The sequence below is a fragment of the Lucilia cuprina genome, chromosome 4 (assembly GCF_022045245.1).
Source record: "Lucilia cuprina isolate Lc7/37 chromosome 4, ASM2204524v1, whole genome shotgun sequence".
NCBI lineage: Eukaryota > Metazoa > Arthropoda > Insecta > Diptera > Calliphoridae > Lucilia > Lucilia cuprina.
Window position 1 is genome coordinate 41,629,546 of NC_060952.1, and position 19,765 is coordinate 41,649,310.

Here is a 19,765-nt window from a genome sequence, read left to right on the forward strand (position 1 = left end):
AACTAGAACTGAACTAGAACTGAACTAGAACTGAACTAGAACAGAACTAGAACTGAACTAGAACTGAACTAGAACTGAACTAGAACTGAACTAGAACTGAACCAGAACAGATCTAGAAATGAACTAGAACTGAACTAGAACTGAACTGAACTAGAACTGAACTAGAATTGAAAAAAAAACTGATCTTGTACACAGACAACTGCTAAATTAGCTGTAGGATCTATCATAGAACATATATATTACTGATCTGTAATTAAACTAGAACTGATCTAAAATATAATTTAATTATTGATTGAAAACAAAGATTGTTATTTTACGGAAAACAACAAATAGCATTTTAAAGTCTTTTTGAAAAAAACGCATAATATACTTTATATTTCAGTTTCAACTTACTTGAGTGGGTACATGCGAAGACCCTTGTCCATACCGGGACAATATGACAAGAATGCAGCCAAAATAGTTTCGAAAACTAAACCAAAGTTCAAGGCCCAATTTCTCATGCCCTGTTGGAAAATGGAGTTTCGTCGTGTCTTACAAATGATCAAATCAGCCCATTGTACAACAACAATGGAGATGAAGAAAGCAGTGTGGCAGGTATATTCCAAAGTTTTACGATCGCGATAAGTCTACAAGAAATAACAATAAAACATTTTATAAAGAAATCTTTGTAGAATATATTCTCCGTCCACTTACCCATTCTTGACCATATGAATCGGTTAAATCATTGACAGCCTTGGAATCCCACATTTTACGGATACCGAATAATTTCAAGGGTAAGAAACCATTTTCAGCCATAATAACGAAGTAGACAAAGAAACCGGCAGCAGCTTGGATCATACCAATTTGTCCATATGCCATGGAAATCAATCTGTTTTGTTTTAATTATTTAAAATTGTGAGATTTAATTAATATTTTTTGTAGAGAGTTTTAAAGTTTTTTTTTTAATAATTCATTTTTAGTTTTAGAAAAAGTGTTAGTGTTTTTTTTAATAAAAACAAATTTGTTAGTGTTAAAATGGGTTTGAATTTAGATTTTTGAAAGAATTTTGACAATAACACAAACATTTAACATGTAAAGGAAAAATAGAAGGAAAATTATAATTAATTTTATCATTAGAATAATTTTTTTAATAAAAGTTTTATTTTTTTGGTTTTTAGAAATTTTCCTTCTTTCTTTCTTAGTTAATGCTAAATGTTTGTTTTGTTTTATGTTTGATAAATTAACAAATGGTGGATTTTTTTCTTTTTGTAGGCCGAATTATGTTTTTGTTTAATATTAGTTTATGTGATTTAAATGGTGAATGTTTCATTTTTTTTATTTTCACTATGCCTATGGATTACTGTTAATTACACTTTGTTACAAAAGAAAAAGGTGAAAAAGCAGCATTTTTCAAATGTTAAATTTTGAATTTGTTTTTTTATTTTATTTTCAAAATTTACAACTTTAAAAGCACTTTAAAAATGGTTGGTGGTTAAGTGTAAATATGTTTACAACCAAAGAAAAATTTACTAAAATAAATTTAAATTTTAGTAAATTTCCCATGAACAAGGGCAAATTAAGCACAAAATATTAATATTTTTTGTTATTTAAATTTTAGCTGATTTTGTTACAAATGCGTGGTGGAGTTGCAGCAAAATATAGAGAGAGATAGAGCTTTAGATAGAATAAAGAGTTTTTTTAGTTTTGTAAAAAGAGGTGTGGTGATATTTTACAAACACGTTTTTTTTTTTTTTTTTTGTTTAACTTTTGGCAACAAATAAAACAAAATTTATTTTTTTTATATTAAAAAAAGCAAAGCACTGTTAAGTGTTTTCATAACAAAACATTAGGGACAAAACAAAAGTGATGTAATGAGTGAAAAAATAAATTGATATTTTTAATAATATTTATGTTAGATGATATTTATATACAAGAGAGCGAGGCAGCGAAAGATAACAGCACAAGTTTAAAATTAAAATTTTTTATATTAAAAATAAAACATGCTTAAACATGCTGTAAATAAAATTTTTAAATTAAAACATGCTTAAAGTTAAAAATAGTTTTTTAAATAAAAGACTTGTTTTCACACGAAAAAAATAATGCACAAAAATTTACTTACGCTTAAACAAGAATTTTTTCTTTTTTTTTTGTTACTTAAATTAAAAATAAAATAATAATAAATATATCTTAATTTTTTTGGGGGGTACATCTTTAAATTTTTAAGGGGTTCATAAACCTGTAGAAATTTGTATAAAATTTGTTAAGTTTGATTTGGTTTAAGAAAGTTTTTTTTTAATATATTTACAGGTTATTGGAATAGTATGCATTTATATAAAAAAGGAATTTAAATATTTATTTATGTGAAAGAGAGAATTAAGTGAATTCGATATTTTGTAATTTTTATAATAAAAAGTTTTAATTGAAAAATTGTGTAAAATTCTAAAAATATTCCAAAACTAGGACTAAACAAGAACTGAACTAGAACTGAACTAGAACTGAACTAGAACTGAACTAGAACTGAACTAGAACTGAACTAGAACTGAACTAGAACTGAACTAGAACTGAACTAGAACTGAACTAGAACTGAACTAGAACTGAACTAGAACTGAACTAGAACTGAACTAGAACTGAACTAGAACTGAACTAGAACTGAACTAGAACTGAACAAGAACTGAACTAGAACTGAACCAGAACTGAACTAGAACTGAAATAGCACCGAGCTTGAACTGTACTTCAAAAATGTTTTAAAATTGTTTACCAATTCACTCTAATTTCAAAAATAATGTTTATTGGAGGATAAAGGACTGAGGTTTAGATTTTGTAAACCTACAAAAAATATATTGCTAAAACTACAATTTTCATCTTAAAAACTAGAGTGAGTATTAATTACTCTTACTGTATATTTAATTAGGCGAGGAACTGCACTAAAGACAAAATTTATGTAACACTACAACTTAGTATAAGTGGCAAGAATAACTAATCGTTCAAGTGTATAAACAACTATAAACAAAAATTAACATGTTATTAAACATAAAACATAGAGAAGAAAAATTAACAGAACAACAATTAAAAAAATGGAGGTCAAATCGTTTATTAGATCAGGACAAACTTGAGTTTTAAATGAAATTTAATTATTTTAAGGTAAAACTAGAAAAAGAGTAATTTTTATTAAAAAATTAAAGGATTTTATAGTTTTTGTTAAGCTAAACGATTTGACTGTTTTTTTTATTAAAAACCAATTTAATAAAAATCCAATAAAAGTAGAAAAAAATCTTTTTTTGGTTTAATTTGTAAAAAATATAAACACACAATTTAAAGATAATTTAGAGTGCTGGAATTTGAAAGTAATTTTAAATTGTTGAAGAAACACAGAAATAAATAAATAACGAATTGGCCAATCGATTGAAGAATGAGATTTAGAAAAGAAATTGTAATTGTTTTCATTTTGAATGCTGAAGTAGAAGTGAACTAGAACTGAAATAGGAAATAAATTAATTAAATGTTTACGGAAAGAACAATTACAATATTCTCTATCCAATTTAATTAATTTTTAAAATTTTGAATTTTATTAATGAATTCGTATGAAACTGATGATTAAAAATGCTTAAAAATACTTAACACAAATAAAATGGAAATTTAGGAAAATCATCTTTAGTTAATGTTTGTAAAAAACAATAAATTTGTATTTGTGTTAATGAAAATCTTAACAAACAATTTATGAATATTAAACAATAAAAATGTTGAGGCTCAACTAAATCTAATGTTTTGTTCTTTTTTTTTTGCATTTTTAACCAAAAAAACACTATTAAAAACTACAACTAGAAGAACTCGTTTTTATATGAATTTTGTTGTAAAAAAGTAAAATACAATTTAAAGAAATTGATAACTGTGTAAAAAACTAAGTAATTTTATAACAAAACAAATCAATTGAGAATGAAAACAGTTTTCCATGATAAACAAAAGAATTTGAAACAAAACTCAACAATTTCTATAAAAATGCACTAAAGAAACACACTAAAAGGCTTTTTGTTATAATTTTTTTGGTTTTTTTTTTTGGTTTTTAACAATTAAAATATTTTTTGTGTGTCTATTTTAAGTTTAATTTTAAGGATTTTTATAACTTTTTATGTTTTGTTACTAAATTCTATATAAATGTAATTGTATTTTTAAAGTGTAAGATGTTTGTTTGTTTGTTTGTTTTGATTTGATTCTGACCTGCGATTGACCAAGTTATCACGGTAAGGATTACGGGGTTGACGTTTCATAATATCACTTTCTGGTTTCTCATAAGCCAGAGAAATAGCTGGTACCTTTTTTGTTTTATGATATTTAAACCAGATTTTTTGGGGATTTTTTTATTTAAGTTTAAGATTTTTTTGTTTAAGTTATGATGTATTTTTTTTAATTGTTTATTAATTTAAAATACAAGTAGTGGAGTGCACAAGAGTTTGGTTAGAGGTTTGAGACAAAAAAAGGCGTTTATAAAAAAGTTTTTTTGTTTAAAAATATAATAGGAAAAAATTTATAAAAAAAAGAAAATATGATTAGATTTGTTAAACGTTTTTGTAAATTGTTTTTGATAAACAAAATGCCAAAAAGAGTATTGTTTTTTTCTTTTTTTAAAGTAAAACAAATTATAATTAAAAATAAGTAATTTTTGTTATAGTTTACTTATGGAAAAACTAATTTGTTAAATTATATTTTTGTTTAGTAAATTTAACAACTAATTGTCTTAAATAATGATAAGACTTTAATATTTTAGAGAAAATAATTAATGAGTGTTAAAAGAGTTACTAAATATTTTGTTTTTTTTTTTTTTTCTTTCACATTTCAATAGTTGCTACTCTAGTTTAGAAAAAAATTATAAATAAAGTTTATAATAAATATAAAAATAGTGTTAATATCTTAGAAGAAATATAAATAAATTTAAGAATTGTATGTTTTAAGTTAAATATGTTTTCTTTTTATAATTAAATCTAAAATTATTATAGTTATAAATAAGAAAAATGTTGCTACAAAATCAAAATAATAATAGTAATAGTAGTTGGTAAATAGTAATAATAGTAAATTATTATAAATGTTCTAGTGTTTTTTTCTGTTATTTTCTTTAAATTAAAATGTTAGTTTAATTGATTTTATTTAATTTTAACATTCACTATCATAAAACCTACAGATTGTAAGGATACGAGAAATCACTACTAAGTTTGGGAATGGTTAATTATGTACAGTTCTTTTCGTTAAAAAAAAATATTTCTTTAAGGTTTTTATAGGGAGTTTTAAAGGAGTTTATGAAAAAGAAAAAATATAAATTCCTAAATTGTTACAAAACTTACCTTAAAAGAAATTTTCTAGTTTAATTAAGTATTTGCTGAAGTGGTTTAGAGGGAAAATTAAAGCGAACTGAACTTGTAATAAAACTGAATTATAACTGAATTAGAACTGAACTAGAACTGAACAAGAACTGAACTAGAACTGAACCAGAACTGAACTAGAACTGAACTAGAACTGAACTAGAACTGAACTAGAACTGAACTAGAACTGAACTAGAACTGAACTAGAACTGAACTAGAACTGAACTAGAACTGAACTAGAACTGAACTAGAACTGAACTAGAACTGAACTAGAACTGAACTAGAACTGAACTAGAACTGAACTAGAACTAAACTAAAACTGAACTAGAACTGAAGTAGATTTGAATCAAAAACGAAATTTAAACATAAAAAATATTAATAAATATAATTTGAAAATAAGAAGTTAAACATAAAAACAAAATTAAAGTCTTATAAATATTAAAGAAAACGAATTAAAAAACGGATTTAAAAATATTAAACAAATACACTTCAGCAAATATTAAAATCTTTGAAATGTTTCTTCAAATTAGAGGAACTTTAAAGTCCTATATAAAATGGTTTGATAATTTTTGTAAAAAGCCAAAGATTTGTATTGTTGTATTATAGATAAAAAGAAGTAATAAAAAAAAGTTGAGTATATAAATATATAAAAAATATTTTGTAGATATATTTTTTGATATATAAGTTATATATTAATATAATATTTAGAAAGAGAGAGAGGAGAAAGAGAAAAAACTTTAACGAGCAATATTAGGTGATAATGGTGGGTCGGTGAAATAGAGGGCAATAATCAAAATAAGAGGCAATATTATTACAAAAAAATATCTTTTAGAAGACATTTTTCTTTTAAAACGTATATTTTTTTGGTTGGTGAAAAAAATATATAGATTTCTAGCAAATGAGACTAAATAAGATAAATATTGTATTTTGTTATAATATAGTTTTTCTTTGTGTTTGTTTTTTTTTTAATAGCAATTAGTATTAAAAAGAGGGAGATTTTTAAAAAGAGTTAAAGAATAGAAGTAGAAAAAAACTAAATAAAAATTTACAGTTTCTTTAAATATAATAGCAAAAAATAAATATAATTATTGGAAACAAGCAATATTTGTAGCATTTTGAAGAGGAAAATTTGTAAAATATTTAAAGAAACTGTAAATAAAAAAAGACACATATGAAGCACAACTTAAGGAAATAATAAAAATAATAAAAAAATGTCTAGAAATAAGACAATAAAATATAAAACATAACTCAACATAAACTAAATAAAATCTAAAACAATAGAACTTATTAAACTAAAACAAATTTCAAAATAAAAAATAAACCTAATTCATACAATTAAGGCTACTTTTAATAAAGCCTTAAAGTATGCTTTAAAAATTAAGTTAAACTATAAGGTTGTGTTAACTAAACTCAAGTTTAAGTCGGTACAAGGTCTTAAACTTGTTAAAAACTAAGTTAAGTTAACACTTTTAACTAAAATCAACAAAAAAACTAAACAAAACAATTTTTTAATAAAAATTAATTTTAAAAAATATTTATCAAAAAACTTTAACAAGCTAAAGTAGTTAAAAATATATATATTGATAATTAATAGTACTAAGTAAGTAAAAAATTATGTACTTTGCTTTTAAAACGTAAAACAAAATATGATATTGGAAATTTTAAGTTGGAATTAAATATGAAGAAAAATATTTAAATACGCATTTGTTTTTCAGTTCGAGTTAGTAAGAAGGCTTAAAACATAGTTGAGTTTGTTTAAATCATTTCATAGCAATTATATTGTTTAATAAATTGATTTCATTGACAAAGTGTTTAATTTTTGAAAAAAAAGTACTTTACTTTTAAGTGAAAAAATTAGGGTGTTTTTTATTATAAAAATAATACGAGTTTTTTTCTAAAGAAAAAGAACACGTTTCTGATTTCTTTTTCTAGTTGCTGATACTTTTTCATTGACAAAATCAAACAAACGAAAAAAAATAGAGGAACTGAATATTTTAATTGATATTGATGATGACACAAAGAAAAACTTTACCTTTCGTTGACTAGTTTATCGCAAAATGGATTCCTGGGCTGACGTTTCATAATATCTGATTCTGCTTCTTCATAGGCAAGGGAAATGGCAGGTACCTAGTAGTTTTACATTTTACGTATTACAACAATACAATACAACAAGTAACAATACGCAAACGCAATTTGTTTTAGTTGGTTTAAGGGCGCACAGGGGTTTAGTTTTTTTTTAAGGATTTGGTTTTCAAAATCAAGTGTTTCGTTTTAAGTGTTTTCAAAATAGTGTTGAAGCCGCAAAAATTAATTATTTTTATTTTACAAAATGAAAGTTTTTGTAAATGGAACACAAAAAACAACAGAAATTGTTTGTTTAAAAGGGGAAATAAATAAAAGAAAATGTTGTAAATGATTATAAGCTCTTTTACAAAAATCAAAGAAAAAAACATTACAAGTTTGTTTTTTTATAATATAAACAAAATGTACAAAATTGTTAATTAAAAATAGTATTCAAATACTTAATAATTATAAGACTTCCTGGTTGAAAAATACTTAATTTGTTTCAATAAAATACTTATGTTTGGTTTCCATAATTTAAATTTAATACTTAAAAAGTTCATTATATATAAAATATAAAATACATAATGATTTTGGTGAATTTGTTTTGCGTTTTGTTTGATTTTTTTAAACAAAATAAAACTTAAAAATTTGTGCATAAATTTTGTTGTAATTTTTATATACAATAAATATTTATAGTAACTTTTGTGTGTATTTTTGTCGTTTTTAATTGAACTAATAAATTTTGCAATTAACAAAAAGAAAATACATTTTAGGTGAGTAGTTGTTGGGCTAAGTTACACATATACTGGTTGGAAAAGAATAATGTTATTTCAAAATTTACAAAAAAGAAGAAACTAATAATTGTTGATTTTATTAACAAAAAGTATTGTTTTTTATAAAAAATAAGACAAGTTTCAAATAAAATCTAACAATTTGAAATGTTATAAAACAAGAAAGCTTTAAAAATTACCAATATTCAAATTGGAAGCTTATTTTATGTGTCAATTATATTAACATATCAAAAAACAAATTTGTTTAAAAAATAAAAAAAGAAATAATGAAGTAACACAAAAAGTAATAATTTTCATACATTTTCGTTTTTCATTGTTATGGTCACCCTTATTTCAATATTGAATTTAAAAAGGAATCTAAAAACTCAAAAGGTATCTAATGACCTCATACTATCACTAAAGGTATGTTATCTTTTTTGCTTTTATTTCAAATATTAAAGCAAATTAGGTTTAGAAAATAATAAAATTTAAAATTTTTTATAAATTTTCTTTTTTGCACATATGGCAACTCTAATCACAGTATTGAGTTTCAAAGTGACTCCTCTTATTATTAAGGCTTTTAACAATCATATCCCCTAACTGAAATGATGTTATCGAGTTTGCGTTTATTTAATATATTAAAGGAAGTTATGATTAGAAAATTATAAAATTATTTTTTTTATAAGTTTTCTTTTTAGTTAATATGGCAACTCTAATTATAATATCGAGTTTCAAAAGGAACCTAGAAACTCTATAGGTATCTAATGACCTCATACGATTACTAAAATTATGTTATCAATTTTGCTTTTCTTTCAAATATTGAAGCAAATTTGGGGTTTTGAAATTAAAAATTTAAATTTTTTCATATAATTCCTTTTTTGCTCATATGGCAACCCTAAGCACAGTATTGAGTTTAAAAGAGAGTCATTTTATCATTAAGGCACCTTATAATCATAACCGCTTACTGAAACATTCTAATCGGGGTTTTCTTCCTTGTATCGTATTAATTGAAAATATGATTAGATAATTATAATCTAAATTTTTTTATAAGTTTTCTTTTTTGTTAATATGGCAACTCTTATTACAATACAAGGCATTAAAAAACCTCATACGATTACTAAAATTATGTTATCGATTTTGCTTATCATTAAACTATTAAAGCAAAATAAGGTTAAAATTTATTAAAATTTTAATTTTTCTTAAATTTTCTTTTTTGCGAGCACGGCAGCACTAATTGCAATATTGAGTTTTAAAGTGTATTTATTCATGCTTAAGGCATCTAATGAGCTCATTCAATCATTTGAGTAAGGTTATCGCTTTTGCTTTTAGTTAAAATTTTTAAGGAAACTTGAAAATTCAAAATTTTCATAAATTTCCTTTTTTGCAAATATGGCAACTCTTATTAAATTATTAAGTTTCGAAGGGAATATATAAACTCCTAAGACATCGAATGATATTATTTGTTTACTAAAATATTGTTATCGCCTTTTGATTTTAATTAAAATATTAAAAAAAATCGTTATTATAAAATGACAAAATTTAAAATTAATTTTTTTTTTCAAAATACGAAATATTTTTTTAAGCTTTTAATTATCTAAATATAGTAATTGTTTTGAAAAAGAGAGAGTGTAGATTTTTTCTGACTCAATTGAAAAAAAAACATTTTTTCTAATCATACAAAATAATCCAAAAATCTTTAACAAAAAAAATTTACAGAAATACTAAATATTTTGCAAAAACAACTAAACTGAAAGATTAATAAATTATTTTTTGCTTTTCAACTCTCTAAATACACACAAAATCTTATTATGATAAAACGATTTCAAACCAATTAATAATTATTATTTATAATAAATTCCAAAAAAGTGCATAATTTTAAAACTTAAATTCAAAAGAAAACAAATTTTTTTATTAAAACAATTTTAGTGAATTTCTTTTTAGTAAAAAAAAGAAAATAAAAAAAACTTAAAAGTATTAATTAGATAAAAATAATAATGTTTATATGTAAGTATATCATCGATATAAGGTAAAATAAAGAGTGCAAATGTTAAGTAAAACTTTAAAATTATGAATTATTTTTTTCAATGACGAATAACCACAACATCGATAGTTAAAAATGAAACGAATATAAAATTGTATATTTATATATTTTTTTGGGGATGACGTAGATGAAATAGTAGACATTTGTTACAAGATGAAACATGAGTTAAAAACATAATGTTATAAATGAAAAGGTAAGTGGAGCCAAGAGGGTTAAGGGTAAAATGTTATATTTATAATGAGTTTCGTTGGAGTTAGAAAAAACGTGTTTAGGTCTCTTTCAGACACATTGGTTACAAAGGCATTTAAAATACAAATGTACGAAGACAGATTTGTTTTGAGAACGAGTAAAAAAACAACACAGAAATGTATGTTTGTATAATATATATGTATGTTTAAAAGTAAAGTTAAAAAAGTTTATAATCCAGCCATTTTGTTAGGAATTATCTTAACGAAGATAATTCAGCGTAAGAGAAGGGGTTTTCTTTGTATTTTTTTTTAGTAAAAAGTGTTAATAAGTTTTATGGTTGGTTAAGTAGAATCAACATTTAGTTTTTTTAATAAAACAAAAAAATGAAAATGATAAAGAAAACAACAAACAAAAAAAATAAGAAAATCAAAAAATGTATAGGCACCTTGAATTGACCAATTTATCGTTGAATGGATCACGTGGAGGACGCTTCATGATATCGGCTTCAGCAGCTTCATAAGCCAAAGAAATAGCAGGAACCTAGATTTTTATCATATTTGTATATTTATATACAAAAACAGGAGCGTAGTTTAGACAACACAGTCATAGTATTTGTGTTGAGTATAGGTATACATTTACATAGTTTTTTTGGTTTGTTGTAGTTGTAAAATGTGTTGGTGTTAAGTGTGTTTTAGTATTTGTGGCCATAAAAAGGATTTTAAAAATAACAACAATAAAGCAAATTTCATTTTGTTGTCAAACACAACCACAAATTTTTAGAGGGAGTTACACACACGCACACACATGTATGTAAATGTTGTAGTAGCAGAATAGTAGAATATAGTAGAATAAAAGATACAATAATAATGAGTAAATATGTTTCAACAAATGTTTGCTAAATTAAATAATAAAAATTTTAAACCAAAAATATAATAGAAAATAAATTAATAAGTTTAAAATTGTTTATCAAATTGAGTTGAATTGTAAAATAAAATTAAAAGAAAAAAACTAAGAAATCTTTAATGTAATAATGATTAACAAGACCTAAAACTAGCTTATAAATTACTGTTTGAATTACTAGCATTTCTAGCTTATTTACTAATTAGCCTTAATTTTCATACTTGACATTTTAGCCTTTATCCACATTTCATAGCCTTTTTTACTGAACGCCATTTTTCTAAATTAACTTCTTTACCTTTCATTGACCAAATTATCAATATTGGGATTACGTGGTCTTCTCTTCATAATATCGGCTTCTGGCCCTTCATATGCCAAAGAAATGGCTGGTATCTTGTTGGCGTTTTTTTTTTTTGTATGTGATTTTTGTAATCGAAATTTTATTTGTATAAACATAATTAAGAAAATTAACTTAAAACTAACTATTTAACTATATACCTAAATACATAAGATCTGTTAAAACTCATACTTATTGAAAACAATAGAATAATAAAAGAGAAATAAATGAATAATAAAAGTAAAAAGTAAAGTATTGAACTTACCATATCAGTACCCAAATCAATACACAAAATGGTAACGGTACCCAAAGGCAATGGGATATCGCACAAGATGAAAGCCAAGAAGGGAGAGATTTCAGGAATGTTAGAGGTCAAAGTGTAAGCAATAGATTTTTTCAAGTTATCGAAAATCAAACGACCTTCTTCAACACCAGTTACAATGGAAGCAAAGTTATCATCCAACAAGATCATGTCAGCGGCCTGTAATAAAGAAATTTCCATTAATAATTTGCTCACATCAAAGAAATTCTATATTCAGTTATGAAATTCAAATTTCATTAATCAAAACACTCAAAATCTTACCTGTTTGGATACATCGGAACCAGCAATACCCATAGCAACACCAATATCAGCCTTCTTCAAAGCGGGTGAATCGTTGACACCATCACCAGTTACAGCTACAATAGCACCCATACGTTGACAACCTTCAACAATGATCAATTTCTGTTGAGGTGAGGTACGAGCGAATACGATTTCAGTGTGATAACGTAAGATTTCATCCAATTGATCGGAGGACACGTCACGCAATTCAGCACCATGTACAACGGCAGCCTTGGCTTCGCGGGGATTGACTTCAGAGACGGGAATATTCAAACGTTGGGCAATATCTTCGACGGTTTCGTTGCCTTCGGAAATGATACCGACAGATTTGGCAATAGCCTTGGCAGTGATGGGATGATCACCAGTGACCATGATAACTTTAATACCGGCAGAACGGCACTTGGCTACGGCATCGGGTACAGCGGCACGGGGAGGATCAATCATGGACATGAGACCAACGAAACGCAAGTTATCGATGGGGAAGTTGACGTCGTCAGTGTTGAATTTAAAGCCAGTGGGGTATTTGTCGGAGGGCAACATGAAGTCACAGAAACCCAAGACACGTTCACCCAAACCTCCCAATTCCATGTAGGCGTTGTTGAAAGCTTCCTTCATCTCTTCGTCCAAGACCTTTTCTTTGCCGTTGATGAAAATGGTGGCGCAACGTTCCAAGATACGTTCGGGGGCACCCTTCATGACGAGCAAGTAACGTGGATCGGAGGGATCTTCAGTTTCGTGAATTGAGACCTGATACTTGTTGGTGGAGTTGAATGGAATTTCAGCGATTTTCTTGTTGCGTTTACGAATGTTCATTACATCACCGAGAGCCAATTCCATACACTTCAACAAAGCAGCTTCTGAGGCGTCACCGCTGACTTCTTTCTTCAAAATTGGAACACCTTCTTGGCCGCCTTTGAATTCAGCACGGTTGCAGAGAGTGGCAATGCGAGAGAGCGCCTTGAATCCAGGGCTAGTTCTATCGTATTGGACACCCGACTGATCTTCTGTTGTATCGGCCTCAATGATTTGATTATCGAACCACATGTGAGCGACAGTCATACGATTTTGGGTCAAAGTACCGGTCTTATCAGAGCAAATGGTCGAGGTGGAGCCCAAAGTTTCGACAGCTTCCAAATTCTTGACCAAACAATTCTTCGAAGCCATACGCTTGGCAGTCAAAGTCAAGCACACAGTTACGGTAGCCAAAAGACCTTCAGGTACGTTAGCGACAATAATACCAATCAAGAAAATAACAGCATCCAACCAATGGTAACCCAAAATGAAAGCAATAACGAAGAATGTCACACCCAAGAATACGGCCACACCGGTAATCAAATGAATGAAATGGTGAATTTCCTTGGCGATGGGAGTCTCACCAGTATCCAAACCGGAAGCCAAACCAGCAATACGACCCATGACAGTGTGATCACCACAACTGATGACAACACCCTTGGCAGTACCTTCGACAGCGTTGGTAGAGAAGAAAGCCAAATTCTTTGTTTCCAAGGGATTTTCATGGGTGAATTCGGGACCACGAGACTGGGGCTCAGATTCACCAGTCAACGATGAGTTATCGACCTTAAAGTTACGAGCCTCTATGATACGAATATCAGCTGGGATACGATCACCGAATTTCACTTCGACTACATCACCCAAGACTAAATCTTCAGCACGTAGAGTGAGTTTCTCACCCTCACGAATGACAGTGGCGAATTGAGGAACCATGTTTTTGAAAGATTCCATAATTTTTGAACTTTTTGATTCCTGTTAATATAAAAAATGTAGGAAATTAAATTTGAATTGAGATAGAGATTGAGAAAGAGAGAGAAAGAGTTATTGTAGTGTTTACAAACCTGATAGTAAGAGAAAATACCAGTCACTATAACTACAGCAGAAAGTACGATACCCAAATATAAATTATCATCTGATGGCTCTTCGCTGGTACTAGCCTGAATGGAGTAGGCAACAAAACATAAAATAGCACCAATCCACAATAACATGGCGAAACCACCAAACAAATTTTTACAGAATTTTACCCATTCGGGTGTTTGTTTGGGTGGTGTAAGAGCATTAGGACCATCTCGTTCTAAATTCTCTTTAGCCTTAGCATGACTTAGACCCTTGAAAATTAAAATGAAAAAAGGAATTTAATAATGATTGTAAATAATGAAAAAAGGAAAGAAAGGAAACTTACATTTTCAGGATGTGTCTGAAAGCGCTGATACAGCTCTTCAGGAGTGATTTTATGAAAATCGATATCTAACTCCTGTTTGAGATCATCTAAATTTTCTTTTTTTGCAGCTTTAGAAGGCATTTTGCGTTTTGACTAAATGGAGAGAAATTTACAAGAAAAAAAGAGATAATGGTTAGTTATAAATATAAAATATTAAGATATTTTAAATTGAAGAGATTTGTTTGAGATAGAAAGATTTCTTTAAAACGTTGTCCTTTAACCAGTTTTCTTTTTTTTACCCAGCTACGATTCATGCCATTTTTTTAATAATTATTAAAAAGTGTGATTTAATATTTTATTATTTTTATATAAAGATTTATTTGTCGAAATAAAGTTGTTAGAATTTTGTTATCAAATTTGTTTATACCAGCTCACCATAACCATACAATACCTTATTAAAACATTAATAAATAATTTGTGTTTTTAATTCTAAAATTTACAGTTAAAAATTATTAGTTTAATTTTGCAAGGAGAGAATAAAAAACTTACCCTTAGATTTAAATTTATTTAAATTTTGTTTTAGTTAAGTAGAAATAATAAAACAATAGGAAAACACGATAAAAAAATGATAAAAAGTGACAAAAAAACGAATAAATGAGTCGTGAGAAAATTCAAAATTGCAACTATTTAATTTAAATTGAAAAGTATTTTTTATTTAACATTAAACAAATGAATAAAAAAATTGTCACGTTTGGTTTCAAATCAATCATTAGAAAAAAAACAAGTTTTTTTTTTTTTTTTTTTTTTTGTTAAATTGTATAGAAATTATTTTTGTTGTTGTTTGTATTTGAAATTTAATTTTAGAATTTAGGTGAAAAATTCAAAAGATCAAATTTGTTATTTTTAAATACAAGTTTTTTACGTCATTGATTAAAAATAAAACTCAATATTTTATCAACTACTAGTAGACGTAGTAGTATTAGTAGAGGAAAAAACAACAAAATTGTAGGTTTATCGTACACGTTTTTTTTTTTTTTTTGGTTTGCAAGATGTTGAAATTTGCTTGTACGTTATTTTATTGACAAACTCTTATGCTTAAAAGAAAATCTTGAACTATTGACGTAGTTAGATAAATTTCTTTCGTCAATTTCTTTTCTATATTTAGGAGAAAAAAAGATGTATTTTAAATTGGCATAAAAATAATGAAGATCTCAATGTAATAGTTTCGGAAATAAAATAAAAAGCAATTGATTACTGATTGTTTTGAGAAAGTTTGAAAGAGAATGTTTGAAAATTACAGATTTAAGAAAGAAATTTAAAAAATTCGTATTTATAGCAAATTTTAAAAACCAGTATTTTTGAAAATTCCTAGATTTTTCACTTAAAATGTTATTTTGATGCGGAGACTTTAGCATAAAGTCTTAAAAAGTAAAAATTCCGAAAAATTTAAAAAAAATCAGTATTTTTGAAAAAATTTAAGTTTTGGCTTTTTAATGAAAATTTAAATTGCTAACAAAAATCTAAAATGTTGATAAGTATTCGGGTAATTTAAGAAATTAAAAAAAAAACACTATTTTCGAAAATTTTAGAAATTTATTTCAAAACTCAGTATTTTATGGAAATATGTTAAAATTTGTTTTTTTAATAGAAATTTCACAAAAATATTGAATTTTAATGTTTAAGAAATTATTGAGTTTTACTTTATATATAAAAAACAGTACTTTTTGAAAATTATATTTTTAATTTTCTAAATATTTAAATATTGAATTTTGAAGTTCCTCAGCTTAGAAATTAAAATTTTAAGAAATTATTAAATTTAAACTAAAATTTAAAAAACCAGTATTTTTTTAAAATTTTTTATTTTTAAGAAAATTTCTATTTTATATTTAAAACATTTGGAATAGAATATAAATAGTTTATATTAATGTTAATTTTATTAAATTTAATGAAATTTCGAAACAGTTTTTTTTTTAATATTTGAGAATTAAAAAACCAGTATTTTTGCGAAATTTAAAAAAAACTGAAGCAAATTTAGTAATTTTATAAAGTAAATAGAGAAGATGTTGAAATATTTTAAAATTTTTATATTAAGCTTTCAATTTAGAAAATTTAAAAAACCCAGTATTTTTCTTAAATTTGCTAATTATGGCTTTTTAAAGGAACTCTTAATGAAACTAGGGAATTTTATAGATTTGTTTGTATTAGATTTTAAAATTTGTGAAGTTTCTTTTATTTTTATAAAAATTTGATAAAAACCAGTATTTTGCAAAATGCGAAATTTTTATTTTTTTATTTTTTCAGATAGTTGTTGTGCGAACATTTTTAAACATAACTTTGTTGCATGTGCATTTTAAGTTGTTTAATTACAAAATAAAATATCAAAAAAGAATATTATTGAAAAACCAGTATTTTTCAAAAATCCCATAATATTTAAAGAAAATTTGTTTTTTTCTTAAAAAATTGTGTAAAATAATGAGAGGAAAACTTATTGCTTTTCAATATTCTTTGGCTTTGAAAAATTTCAAAAACCAGTATTTTTTAAAGAAAAATATTAAATTTCTTGCTTTGATTTTAAAGAATTTCAAAAACCAGTATTAAAAAAAAAACTAAATTTATCAAAAATTTTAGAAATTTTAGTTTTCAGTAAGTATTTGTATGAAAAAAAAACCTTAAAGTTTAATTTACACGTGTTAACAAAAACACTTTTGCTTAATAAAAATAACTAAAATTACTGAAAAAGTTAATGAACATTAGTGGATATTAGTAACAACCACAAAAGTTTATATAGAATTTAATATAAATAACTTAAAAATAAAACAAAACCACATGCATAAAATTGAAATAAAAAAAGCAAATCCCAAAATGCATTAAACAAAAAAACATAAAAAGGTGTTTTAAATAATAACATAATATAGAAAGAATATATAAATAATGTATATATTATATATAAAGAGTAAAAACAAAAAAACATAAATTTAAATGTTAATGTTAAATATTAATAAATTGAATAATAATAAAAATATGTAAAGAAATTAAGAACAAAACAGAACATAAAAGAAATAATTAAAATGAAAATATTTATTTACCTTGTAATGGCCATCGGCTGTAAGATTGTCGTCATCGGTTGGTACAACCGTGGCGACACGATAAGAGTCTGCTCTCCCATGCTATTATGGTTTATTTATTAATATTTGATTTGTTTTTTTTTTATTTTTCAATTTTATATATATAACAGATTATAGTTTTTATATAGATGTTAATGATATTTTGTTTTTGTTTGCAACATTTATATAAAAATATAAAAAATTTATATAAAACAAAGTTGAAAAAATACAAAAAAAATTCAAATATTTAAATAAAAAACCATAAAGAAGATGACAAAAAATAAACGGCACAAGAACAAATACAAAATAAATTTTGAAAATAAAAAAAAAAAAACACAAAAATGATGTAGCAAATAGGCAGCAGACAACAAGCAGCAGGCATTAGACGGGACAAGCAGGCAGTCAGTTGGACAGGCGATCAAAAAAGTGTATGAACATAATGGATCCGTAGAAATGAAATGAATTAAAATATGTTCATACAATTTGATCACATAACAAGACGAGTAAAAACCAATTGGCGCACAAATTGTAGGCAATTTGTTTATAGATTTTGTATTTTAGTTTATATTTGATTTAATGTTTTTTTTTTTTTTTGGATACAAAACAATGAAAAGAAACAGAAAAAAGTAAAAAAACAAAATGAATTTTATGGTAAAATTGAAATGCTTAAAAAGAAATTATTAATAAAATTATAATAAAATACTTAAAATGTAATAAACTATTAACTAAAACGATCGTAATAATATTTAAATATTTTATTTTTCAAACTAATAAATAAAACTATAAAATTAAATATATTAGTCATAAAAACACACCCTAATAGATTTCTTTTATTTCAATAAATCCTGCACACAAAATATATGTTTTCAAAAAAACCCTCCCGTTTTTAAGGGGGTGGGGGGGTGGTGTTGATAGTTGTGGTTGAGCAAATCAATTTCCTTTTAATAATAAAGCTTTTATTCTTTATTTTTATAAAAAATATTTTTAGTTATGATTCATCGTTTTATTATGAGCTAATAAAATATTAGTTTTGCCCTTAAATGTAAAAATGTCAGTTGTTATATCGCGTGCGTGTTTTGTTCTGGTATTTTTTTTTTTTTTTTTGTTCTTCTTTAAAGGACATGACACCCTTAAGGGAGTTTTTTCTTCAAAATGTATGTATTGTTATGTTATACAACAAAAGGAGGTCAAATATGGGCTCATGGTTACAGAAAAAAAATTTATTATAAAACAAAAAAAAGGGGGAGGGGATTTGACGCATGTTCAGTTAAGATTTTCAAGGGAAAATTTGAGATTTCTTTTAACAAGAAAAATATACAATTGTAAAAGCTTTTTAAATATGTAAATTTTGTATAGAATTCGATAAGAAAATAACAAAATTTAAACATTTTGAAAAATTTTTAAAAATATCGAATTTAGATTTTTTATAATATTTAAAGGAAAACGAGAATCTCAAAAAATCTCATCTTTTTCTTTTGTTTTATTTTTATTCCTTGTTCTTTGTTAAAGGGAATCACAATGGACATTTGGGTGTTCGAATGAATGTCACCTTGGTATACAACCCTTTTAAACTAAACTAAAACTTGGTTACAAAACACTTCTAGGAATCTGCATTGAATATTCGGAAATTGAAATACTAAGGTGTTCTTAGTCACTGCTCTAGCTTGTCGTAAGTCCCATGCAGTTGTGTAATCTGTAAAATGGATTGAGATTAAGTATCCGGTTTTTCAAATCACAGCACTAGCTTGCCCTAAGACCTATGCAATAGTGAGATCTGTAAAATGGACTGAGATTGAGTATAGCGCCATGAATACACCCTATTTTCCGACAATAAAAACGATATGCGAGATTGTAATAGAGTTTTAAAGAACCTCCCATGAGCAAGTTAGGAGATATATGAGATTAGAGTGTTAAAGAACCCCCCAGGGGCAAGTTACCTAGATAAACTTCCCCATCTTGGTGTCATTCAAATCCAGGGGAAAAATAGGTGCTACCAATACCTCTATGGTGTTAAGTGTATCTTCGGAATAATTTGACCTAATATCGAACCAGATATCAATATAATCTAGTACCAGAGGAAACGGTAGCCCAAAGAGCAGAGTTTCGGACTTTATCTTGAGCCGGTTTTTAGAGAGCTTACTTCGGCTGTGGGTTAATTTCGAACTCGTAGGAAAAGAATTTTGTTTAAAATACGGTTAAACGGTGAAATCTAATTTTTAGGATAAGTTCAGTGCTGTTGCCGAGACAACAAATAACCCG

General features: G+C 25.8%; 1 protein-coding gene across 6 annotated transcripts in view; it reads right to left on the reverse strand.

The window, feature by feature from the left end:
• The window catches only part of LOC111678276 (sodium/potassium-transporting ATPase subunit alpha), a 95,370-nt gene that overhangs the window by 1,117 nt on the left and 74,488 nt on the right, over positions 1-19,765 (reverse strand). For 2 of the 6 annotated variants that reach the window (XM_023439570.2, XM_023439574.2), the window contains 8 exons: positions 17,489-17,569; positions 14,424-14,555; positions 14,083-14,349; positions 12,212-13,993; positions 11,894-12,109; positions 10,840-10,934; positions 694-868; positions 394-626 (listed from right to left, as the gene is read on the reverse strand). In XM_023439570.2, coding sequence (XP_023295338.1) covers positions 394-626; positions 694-868; positions 10,840-10,934; positions 11,894-12,109; positions 12,212-13,993; positions 14,083-14,349; positions 14,424-14,555; positions 17,489-17,569 — 2,981 coding nt within the window. Of the gene's footprint in view, positions 1-393; positions 627-693; positions 869-4,194; positions 4,290-7,362; positions 7,458-10,839; positions 10,935-11,589; positions 11,685-11,893; positions 12,110-12,211; positions 13,994-14,082; positions 14,350-14,423; positions 14,556-17,488; positions 17,570-19,765 lie in introns of all 6 variants that reach the window. The other 4 variants (XM_023439573.2, XM_023439572.2, XM_023439571.2 and 1 more) reach the window with 4 other exon arrangements.